The sequence below is a fragment of the Cottoperca gobio genome, chromosome 7 (genome assembly GCF_900634415.1).
Source record: "Cottoperca gobio chromosome 7, fCotGob3.1, whole genome shotgun sequence".
NCBI classification, from domain to species: domain Eukaryota; kingdom Metazoa; phylum Chordata; class Actinopteri; order Perciformes; family Bovichtidae; genus Cottoperca; species Cottoperca gobio.
In genome coordinates, this window is record NC_041361.1 from 8,175,583 (window position 1) to 8,186,770 (window position 11,188).

The 11,188-nt window shown below is 39.7% G+C and overlaps 1 protein-coding gene across 1 annotated transcript; it reads right to left on the reverse strand.

Annotated features, from left to right (window-relative positions):
• Positions 1–258: 258 nt before the first annotated feature.
• Positions 259–10,716, reverse strand: LOC115010869 (deoxynucleoside triphosphate triphosphohydrolase SAMHD1-like). The gene is made up of 16 exons (XM_029435732.1): positions 10,388–10,716; positions 10,173–10,239; positions 9,943–10,015; positions 9,273–9,433; positions 8,463–8,578; positions 8,232–8,302; positions 6,159–6,311; positions 5,219–5,319; positions 5,011–5,119; positions 4,818–4,909; positions 4,612–4,727; positions 3,989–4,128; positions 3,448–3,543; positions 3,186–3,290; positions 2,918–3,055; positions 259–1,385 (listed from the first exon to the last, which is right to left on the reverse strand). Exons 1-16 carry the CDS (start codon positions 10,566–10,568, stop codon positions 1,230–1,232), a joined length of 1,875 nt encoding a protein of 624 aa, XP_029291592.1. The 5' UTR covers positions 10,569–10,716; the 3' UTR covers positions 259–1,229.
• Positions 10,717–11,188: the final 472 nt, after the last annotated feature.

Consider the following 11,188-nt stretch of genomic DNA (forward strand, 5'->3'; position numbering starts at 1 on the left):
ATGTGGCACCTCCTCGACCAACTACAGTAGAAAAGTGAGTCAGTAATGATAATATAATGTGTAATAATATAACACTCATGTGGGCCATTTTTTTTTTTTTTTACACAATTTATACTTTAAGTATATTTTCCATTAATACAGTACTTTTACTTAAGACATTTTTTGAATGTAGGACAGAGTATGTTGTGTGTGTTATAGACTCAGTTAAACTGAGTGCATGGTGCCCTCTGGTGTTCAACAAGTTTACTTACACGAGAAAACAACAGAGAAAGAGTTTTAATTTCAAAAGGTTTTCAACCCGCACAATAGGAATACTATTACAGGATCTTCCCAAACCCCTTGGTATTTTCCTTTGCATTCTTTCAAAAATATAATTCTTTTGTACACATTTAGCAAAATATAAAAACCAGATATGAGGCAACATCACATCACATTTTGAGAGAGGAAAATATTTTAAAATGGTATCCAAAATTCCATTTAAAATGTTGCACAGATCTATGAGTTGAAGAAAAAAAACAACCCCAAATGGGCAAGCTTAGCTACTTACTGTAAGAACAATAAATAAAGTGTGCATATCACACACAACCAGAAAACACCTCTGAAAAATAAATATATTCAAAGTAAGGTCAAAATAGAGTCAAGTCAAAACAAATGCTCACTTTAATTGTCAGAAACGGTTTGTTCACAGAAACCTTTGACTGCAGATTTGATCTACTTAAACTTGACAGTTTTGACAAAAGGTTTGTGAAAGCTGAAGAAAATAAATGCCCCGACACAAATCAGCTGCGTTTTCTGTAAAAACACGCTGCCCTGAAATATACTGTTCGCATGTTTAGAGTAAAACATTGTAATTGACCATGATTTATTATTCATAAACACAAATACATGATAGTAGGCTATTGGATTGCACATGGCAGAAAACAATAAAGCAACTTAAAAATGTCTAAAATTAAAACCTGATTAAAAATGATCAAACTAAAACAATGGTGTGTATAATATGGAATAGGGATATGTGTAAAAACCCTGAGTACAGTCCCTGAATATGCAATCTTTTTATGTTTTTGAAACTTTGAAATTGAATTTCTTTTTGGTGCAAAAATGGTTAAATTCTTCAAAACAGAGCACACCATTTTAATCTTTGCTGTGCTCGCCAACACTCACCTCGTAGAAAAATACGATAAACACTTTCCCATCTACCAAATGTGTGACAGAGCGGTATTTACTATTTCTTAGCTGAATGAAAGCTGAGTTTTGGCTTTCTTTTTTCCATTTAAACTAGCATAGTTCACCTCCCTAGCGCCGCCACCTTCACTATCCTCGCCCTCATTGTTGTTCGACCAGCTGGCCTTCAGTGGAGTCAGCTCAGGTGCTATTATGTCTCCATCCTGTGTGTGAATAAAACAAAACAGACAAAAGGGAGTCATCATTACTGATAAAGAGAACCACATTGCAAGCGATCATGAAGCTCTGCAACATAATTCTTCCTTCCCAGGTCAATAATGTTAGTGGACTGGAGGGGGAATCTAAACACTAGATGCTAAAAACACATGGAGCCTGATTACTGTGTCCTGAGACAACTCTGAGATGGGAACTTCCATCTAAGCCTGCCACTTCCTTCATTCAACTCATACAGTTATTATTATTTATTTGGCTTCCTGTGGTACAAAATGATGAACAATTAATTGGAAATGTATCAAAATCACAATATTGACTGGTGCAATATCCAAATCGCAGGAGGCGCAATATTTGCTTTAATATGTTTTTATGTGGTAGGAAACGCATTGAGCATGTTTTATTAGACCGTAAAGATATACAGAATGTAAAGAGCTACACAGGGTACCTTTTCATTTACAAGTAGTGTTGGCTAATAATAAGATGTAAAAGGTTATTCGGCCCTGGGGTGACAGAGCCTTCTCCATCGCCCTCCCCTCCCTCTGGAACTCACTCCCCAAACACATCCGTGACTGTACCGATCCCACCAAGTGCCAAATCAAAACCCACCTCTTCAGATCTGCTTTTAATGTGTATTTACTTCTATGTATTTTAAATGTTGACGTCCTGTTTTTCTTAATGTAATTTCTAATGTTATATGTACCTGTAAAAAGCGTCTTTGAGTACTTTTTTAAATACTTCTATAAATAAAATGTATTATTCTATATCAAAATAGAATTAGTGTGGTTTTCAGTACTGTAATATTCATTAAAAATATATATTTCTGTGTCATGCCAAACATTTAGCCCTTCCCACATGGGCCTGCAAGACGCCACTCTTATACATACATCTTCCGGTCTTGCATTCTGCAAAGTATGTGGAAAAGAAAAAAAGAACAAACAAATGCTGCAATTTTTCAGCATTTTGTACTCAGGATGAACCATTTGTAAATATCGAATTGCAATTATCTTTGACTAATATTGCAAGTGGATATGATTCATGGTGCAGGAGAGAATTATATATATTAAAAATATATTTAAATGATCTTTTTCTTTTTTTGTGAGGATCAGTACCAAACAAAGATTTGTTTCTTAAATCTGTGGAAAACTATTTGTCGGCGGCGAGCAATACTTAATTCAGAATGATAGTTTGACATATTTTGCCTTTAAAGCAAATTTCCAGTGTTTTGAAAAACATTGCTTAAATCATCGCATAACCAATAACTGTTGCTGCTCCCTCTGCAGAAATGCATCATATCACCAGTGTGCTCTTGGTCTACATGTGCATATTTGAGTACATCTGATAGGACAAAAGATCCGAACGATACAGGACCTGGATTCATTACATTGCTCAACAGTGTTACTCATGCTCTACATTTACTACTCTGTTTGTCTTCCAGTTCGGGGTAGAGGCAAAGCACCTATCGCATGTTCAACAACCAACATTCTCTCTGCATACAATTATCTTCTCAGCAGATAAACAGCACCTGAGGCTTTGAGAAGTTCATGTCCATGCACCACTGGACAAAGTGCTTCTTGGCTGCCTCCAGACTCCTGTCATCTGTCTTCTTGCAGTAGACCCTGATGAGCTGCTCAGCAAACTGCTCTGGGAGAAGTTTAGACACCTGCCAAGAATGACATTTTAGAAAAAGGCAATGAGAAACATCTTCAAACACAATAATAGGAACATTACCGTAAAGAAAAAAAACAAGCAAAGACAGTTTAAATTTTGAATTCCGTGGTCTTTTTCTTCACCTGGTTCTTGCGAATCTTAATGGCTTTGGTTGGGTCATCCTTGCAATAAAAACGCACATTGTTGATCGGGTTCTTCTCCTTCATCCCATAGTCCAATAAAATGACCTAAAAGAAAAAAGGGGAGTTTTTAGATCATCAAGCGCAGTAAGCCACATATGTTAAGGCATTATGCATCTAAAGTTCATAATAAAAGTACTTTAAAATAATAAAATCTATGAGCAAAATGACTATTAGATTTAAAGTAATTAGAACAAAAACTCACACTAACTACAAAGTCCTCTGGCTGCAGACTGACTTCCTGGGCGCCGCTCTGAGGGACAGATGCAGCCAGATGTTCTTCCCAGCTGAGAATCGTCTCCTTATAGAGGAGAAAGAGCAAGAAGTGGACGAGTCAACAGATATGACTTATTTCATCCAAGCAGGGACATTACATGAGATTTGGGCCTTGGAGATATTTCATAGTGGTATCATATCAATGAGGGCCATTTAGAACGATATGTATTCAACCACGAAATAATGAAAAAATGAAAATACTGTTAGCTGGAGCCAGACATGACAAAAGCCTCTCAGAATACACCGCAAGACCAGCTGACAATCACACATCGAAAACAAATGGGACAAAACAAGTAGCTCCTAAAGAAAATTATTTCAACTCATCAACTTACACAATATAAAAAAGGTACTTAAATACAGTCAGACAATTCAAATGGGACTACTATAGCTCCGACTACAATAATACTTTGCCGAGGATGGCGGTTATGAAAAGCAAATGTGTATTCAAATACAAAGACACAAACACACACCGGGGTGACAGCGATGGGTTTCTCTGCCTGAGTTTGGCCCAGACACTTATAGAGGCGTCGACAGGTGATGTTGTGCAGAATCTGCCTCGACTCAGCCAGCTCCTTGGAGGAGGAGTAGAGTATTTGTTCAAACACTTGATCTACAGTAGGGGACAGGGCAGATAAGGCAAACCAAAAACACTGAATAAATGTACATTTTTAATTGAACTACTTCTAAACTTTAAAGGATCTATTTTACAAATTTGGTTGTCACAAAAACAGGTGTATAGTTAAAAGAAATAGCACAATAAAAGTGCAAAGATATACACAGAGTAATCGCATTATAATCTAACTGGGTTTAAAGCAGGGATTGAAATAGTCTGTGCATTTCATTTCTATTATTTGTATATAGTTCAGTAGTGATACAAAATAAGAATTGTACATAATAATGTGTAGGGATGACATTTTAAACGATTACTTTTTTTTAAATCTCTGAATAACTGTTAGACCTTTTAATTTCAGGCATCTAATCACAAACACATGGACTTAACAGGAAGGGCTAACCACATGTAGTATTAGTTAAACTCCTCCCTGTGTCCCAACGCTACAACACACGCTCACAGTACACAGTGGTTTCTGCAGACCTGTCAGCTTGGTGTAGGCCTCCATGTCATCAATGGCTGTGGAGAGAGTGAACATCTTCCCTTCTGAGCCTTCAATCTGGATGTGCTTGTCTGCTTTCAGAAAGGCCTCTGTGATCCTGGATGAGCATACCCAACATATTAGCATAAAAAAAAAATGAATCGTGAAGCAAAGACAGCACGCTACATCAGAGCAATTAGCGACTCACATAGTCTCTATGATGTTGCCCACTTTGTGCTGGTAGGCTCTTCTGTGGAGACAGTTCCTTGTGTGGAACATGTCATACAGATTGCCCACCTCCTGGTAAAAGAATGACCGAATGACGTTAGTCAAAACTAAATCACCTAAATAGACTGTTGTTTTAAAAGTTGATCAGAAAGCAGACGTAACAAAGTCGGCACCTTGTCTCTAGTGCAGATGTGCTTCTGCCCGTCCACCTCACACACCCTGGCAAACTTTAGGAAGCGCCGATAGTCAAAGTTGTTCTGGATGCCCAAGTGGTAGCAGTCCCTGAAAAGAGACAGAGTGAAGAAATGTGTGAAAAGATGAGTTGTTAAACTAAAGTTACATTGAATATTCATATTGTTCGAACAGATTAACGAGCCCCACCTGGCAAAGTAGTCCCACTTGTCCACATCAATGCCATTTCTTTTGTTGGCCACGATTTCATAGAGGAAGGACTTGTCTTCTGGTCGGCCTTTATATGGCCACTGTGGAAATGACAGACATTAGTGACATCAGAATCAGCTTTATTGTCCCAAGTTTGTTTAAGCATACAAGGAATTTGAAACTGGTTTCCAGTGGCTCTTTTTCACATAGTGCTCAGAAGAAAAGTAGAGGAAGATAGACACAGACATACATGTTAAAAAAAACAAAGATACAAGATAAGCAAACATAAACACATGACTATTATGTTCCAGGGAATAGGTGAGAAAATACAAGTATATAAAAACAACAAAGAAAACAACATACAGTCTATATACAAATGTTCTGGGTGGAAGTAAACAAGCTGCCATCACCAGGTGTTTCTCCCTCTCCCCTCCCAAACACAAACACTGAGATGTATTCATCTTGAATCCTGCCTAACTTTAGTGGATCATAACAAAATCGGGTTTGGAATTGATCTGCAGACGCGTCGGTCCAAAGTGAGACCAAACTTTTCTATGGATGTCAGTTTTTGAGCCAAAAGGCCAAAAATGTTGCCTGCAACCGACTAACAGACTTGTCGGATCGTATTTTTGTTTTACTTTAACAGTTGTTGCTCACTTGCAGCCGGTTAAGAAGAGTGAGGAGTCAGCAGTCAATGACGGTTTTAAACAGTCAATAAAATAGGTTTTTCAAAAATTGTGAATCACCGCAACCACAAAAGGTTTACTTGAACAGACAGTAAACAGACAAAACATATTAGGATGATGGGTCCAGTCATATGGGAGATTAGCTGCGGCCAGACAGAGATACACACGCACATATCAGACATTGGATGGTCAACATTGGATGTTGTAGCAATGATGCTACTGACTTATTTCACACAGGCAGAACCGACGGCTACCTTTTGAACTGGAATAGTATCCGGTGGTCCAGCAATCTGTTCCTTAATAAACTCCAGGTCCTCGGGCAGCACCAGGCCGTGCTGCTCCATCACCGGCTTCAGGCCATTGGCTTTCACCAGGTGGTCAAACATGTCTAGAGAGGCGTTCTCATGCTGTAACGAAAACAGACTTATAATAATATGGGTATGTGCATGGTCACAATTTGAAAACGAAAGCACGAAAGACTCATTACTCCAATAGAAAGTGCTTATCTCAGCTAGAACGTGACAGGACACAAACGTGCATAAATGTCTTATCTCACGTTTATGGTCATTACTTACATAATGACCGTGTGCCTTGTAGTTCTTATCAGTGATACTACTTATCGCTCTGAACAGAACAATCACTATCTTAGACCTCAACTGTTATGCTTACAAGTCAAGTGACATTATAACAGCCTTAAATGAAAGATGCTGTTTATTGCTATAACTTCACACCATCGGGAAGAGCAGGAAAGAACTTTAGAACTATGAATCAATTAAATAATTTAAAAGGAACATTTTAATTGGGGAAACTGTGTCCTTATAGGAGCAAGGAAGGAATTTAGTTGCCATTTTATCACCTATTTGAGAATTATCTGGGAACCATCACCTTATCGTGGTGGAGAAGTTTGTGTGTCCCTATGAACCTGAGAGCTGTGTTGTCTGGAGCCTAGTGCTCCTGGTAGGGTCTCCCAAGGCAAATTGGTCTCAGGCGAGGAGCCAGACTAAGAATGGTTCAAAAAACGACTTCATGAAAAAAAGGGAAAGGAAAGGAGAGACCCTGCCCATCCGGTCTACATGTGTTTTGTGGATCTGGAGAAGGCGTATGACCGGGTCCCCTGGGTGATACTGTGGGAGGTGCTGCGGGAGTATGGGGTGAGGGGGTCACTTTTGAGGGCCATCCAATCCCTGTACGCCCAAAGCGAGAGTTGTGTCCGGATACTCGGCAGTAAGTCGGACTAGTTTCCAGTGAATGTTGGACTCCGCCAGGGCTGCGCTTTGTCACCAATCCTGTTCGTGATTTTCATGGATAGGATATCGAGGCGTAGTCGTGGAGTAGAGGGGTTGCAGTTATGGAGAATCGGAGCAGCGGGGGCGGTATTACAGTCACTTTACCGCACCGTTGTGACGAAAAGAGAGCCGAGCCAGAAGGCAAAGCTCTCATAATACCGGTCGATCTTCGTTCCTACCCTCACCTATGGTCATGAAGGCTGGGTCATGACCGAAAGAACGAGATCACGGGTACAAGCGGCCGAAATGGGTTTTCTCAGACGGGTGGCTGGCGTCTCCCTTAGAGATAGGGTGAGAAGCTCAGCCATCCGTGAGAGACTCAGAGTAGAGTTGCTGCTCCTTTACGTTGAAAGGAGCCAGTTGAGGTGGTTCGGGCATCTATTAAGGATGCCACCTGGACGCCTCCCTAGGGAGGTGTTCCAGGCACGTCCAGCTGGGAGGAGACCCCGGGGAAGACCCAGGACTCGGTGGAGAGATTATATCTCCTCACTGGCCTGGGAACGCCTCAGGATCCCCCAGTCGGAGCTGGAGGATGTGGCCCGGAGAAGGGAAGATTGGGGTTCCTTACTGGAGCTGCTAAAGCAGTCGCTAACTTATTTTAAGAGCACTGGGATTGTCAGTTTCGAGACGTGTGGCCAAACAAACTGAACTGAGATGCCCTTTGAAACTATTATTCTTTGTGGTATTCAGTTCAGTTGATATGCAAGTCTGAGCTCGTCTGCTGCAGTTGTAAATTAAAAGGGTGTTTATTGACATATCCTTGAGTGCCAAATACTTTTCTGATGAATCACAACACCGGTTTGAAACAGAAGATGCCAACAACACATGCATTTCCTTTGTCATTAAGCAGTCAGAAGACTAGAAGAGACTTTCGCAGATTGTCTGAATTTTGAGAAAAAGTGGCTTTAGATAATCTGCCTTTGTAATTTATAACTCGAAAGGAAAAAAAATAATGCTAGTTTTTTTTGGCTCACCGTTTTGTTTGACACTCACTGCATATTGCAAAGGAAAAGAGAAATATAAAATCACATTGTTGCTTACCTTCCAGGTAATTCCCGGACGTGCTTTGGGGATGAACTTGCCGTCAAACATATGGGAAAATGGCCCATGACCTGGATAGGTGGTGGGACGGGGATACATCAAAAAATTATTGATTTGGTTGCGTGTGAAATTTGCACTAAGCTACTTGTGTTTTATTCCTAGGAGAAAGAGTTCCACTTTCATTCTCACGTATGCCAACCTGAAACACGCGAGGACCTGCGCATCACTCACCCAGGTCATGACAGAGCCCAGCGATCTGCACACAAAGGATGTCTCTGCAAGAGATGAGGAGTTCTGGCTGCCTGTCGTTCAGAGCTTGTACAAGTCGCCCTGCCAAGTGACCCACCCTGTACCACCATAAAAACAAAACAACTCAGATATACAATGAAAGATCAACAAAGCATAACACATAACTAACTATATAAAAAGATAAATAAATGTTACTTAAACAGTATGTAACTTTTGGTAATTCAATGTCCATGCATTACAGACTTAAAAAAGAAAAAGAAATTGGTTACTGTTCTCAAGGAATGCAATGAGTTATTTTGAAAATAAATAATCTACAAATTGAATAAAAATGTAATACAACTGTGTAATTTAACTGTTCTTTTACACTAGCGTAACAGGAAGGATTTTCCCACCCTGGGAGGGCAAGGGACAAGGGGCGGTTATGTTTTCCCCTTGTGACATGCACTCTCGGCGGGTGCTCTTGTGTGGCTTGGCCCGCTGGATGTCATACTGAAGGTGTACAGCTATAGCAATATATTATTCAGTGTAGGCAACTTCCAAATATAAATCAAGGTAATTCAGTCAGCCACCTTTTATTATACCTCTGCTTGTCATTTTGGCGACTCAGTGTCCAGCATCACCAGTTATTGTTGGTCTATATGAGCCTATAATATTATGATACAAGTTTTATTGTACCCTCAAGTTTTTACTGTGGCTTTACAGCTTTATATATGTGTTTAATAGCAGAGCAATGTTGGTTCATTCCTCAATATACACCCTAAAAATCAATAAATACTGTAACGGAGCACATACCCAATCGAGTGTTCAAAGCGGTTGTGGGATGCTCCAGGGAAAACAAAGTAGGTCCCTCCAAGCTGCTTGAGGTATCGTAGTCTCTGGAACTGAGGTGTGTCGATGATTTTGATGAGAAGAGGGTGCAACTCCACATGTCCGTGGATGGGATCATTAAACACCTGGCAGAACAACACACCGCTAAGAGACTTACTTCACCATTCATAATCAAACATATGGCCATTCTGTGTGTTTATTTTAGGGTGGCACAATGGTTCAAAGTTAACAGTTGTTAGAGTTAACAAAAATAAGGGTAGGTTACTTGATAAAAGAGGGATTTGAACAGTGATTTATCTGAGGCAGGTAAACAAGTCATTTAACTGCAAACACTTAAGTAAAGCTTTCCCCTTGTTAGGGGGTTTCTGAAAAAGCTCCATTAAAAAAAAAGGAGGATGAAGGAACTGGTCTTCCTTCATTTTCAGTTCCCCATTATTTCAGATTGTGTAACCATCACACGCTTTTAATGTGTGGGCTGAGAACAGAACAATAGCTAAGAGGAAATGTTTTGTGCACTTGTATCTTTTCACACTTTCTTGCCGTTTATCCTACAAGTTCTTGTTATTTATTCTATTATGCATTTCTTATCCCTTTAGCCTTGAAAGTGTAGCATTATGATACAGCTCTTAGTCACCTTATTTGACTCTGCATCCATCTGCCACAGCTTCCTGAGGCTGTGAAGGATCTTCAGACGGTCACCAAGGCACCTGGACATCAAATGATCAAAAGAAGTGAGAGAGACAGGAAAGAGAGGTGTTAAACATTACAGTAACTTAGGTCAGATTTTCATATTTGACACTATTGTTAGTGGTTTGGCGAGACGATTTTCACAAACCCCACAACTGAACACAAAGGCACACTTACTTTACGCCAATCTTCTCCAGATCAGCATCCACGAGATACCGCAGCCCAACGCCTGTGATCTTTTGTGCTGGATAACAGAGCAAACATAATTGATGCTGGTTTATGTGTCACAACAGCAAGTTAGCGTCAATTAGAAGCAGCCATCAGCTGACTTACTGTTTTTAGACCAACAATGAGATGAACGACTGCTTATTTATGCCAACCAGAAAACCAACCTCTAAATGTATCTTCCCATTCTCCCAGATCTTCTGCTCGCAGGTACCGACAAGTTTCCTCTACTCCCCATCGCATGTAGTCCGAGTCCGGCATCCGGACCGCTGACACTCTCTTCTCCGGCGTTTTGAAGCCGTCATTAACGGTCACAACTGCCTCTAACGGTCGTTTTCGGTTCTCCATGTTGGTCTGATAGACAGGCGGTAATTTGCGTTCGTCAGAAGAGTAGGTATCAGCGAAATTACAGCCGGTAATGTTTCCCTCGTCGACTGCACCAGCTGATCGAGTAGCTCTGCACAGGAGACACTTGGGCGGTGAAAAATACCCGTGTTTTGTTTCTACACCGGGTATCAAGTTTATCTGAAACACAGAGAGCGTTTCCGGTGACTGTTTTCAAAATAAAAGGTCCATTGAAACCCTGTTCGAAGCTTTTTGACTCTGCTTCCTAACTTTTATTATATTAAATAATAATATATATTTTAATAATAAAAAAACAAAATTCAAATGAAGCCATGATCAAAACTTTTTGACATCTTTCGACAGCTAACTTTTATTAAATTACACATAATACTTGTATGGCATACATACAGTGGTGGAGGACATATTCAGGTATTTTCCTTAAGTAAAAGTATTAATACCATACTAAAAGTAATAATAATAATAATAATACATTACATTTTTAAAAGTTTAAAAGTAATATATTACTAGTAAAAGTAGGCTACTACATTAAATATGTTACTTAAGTAAAAGTATTAATACCATACTAAAAGTAATAATAATAATAATAATAATAATAATAATAA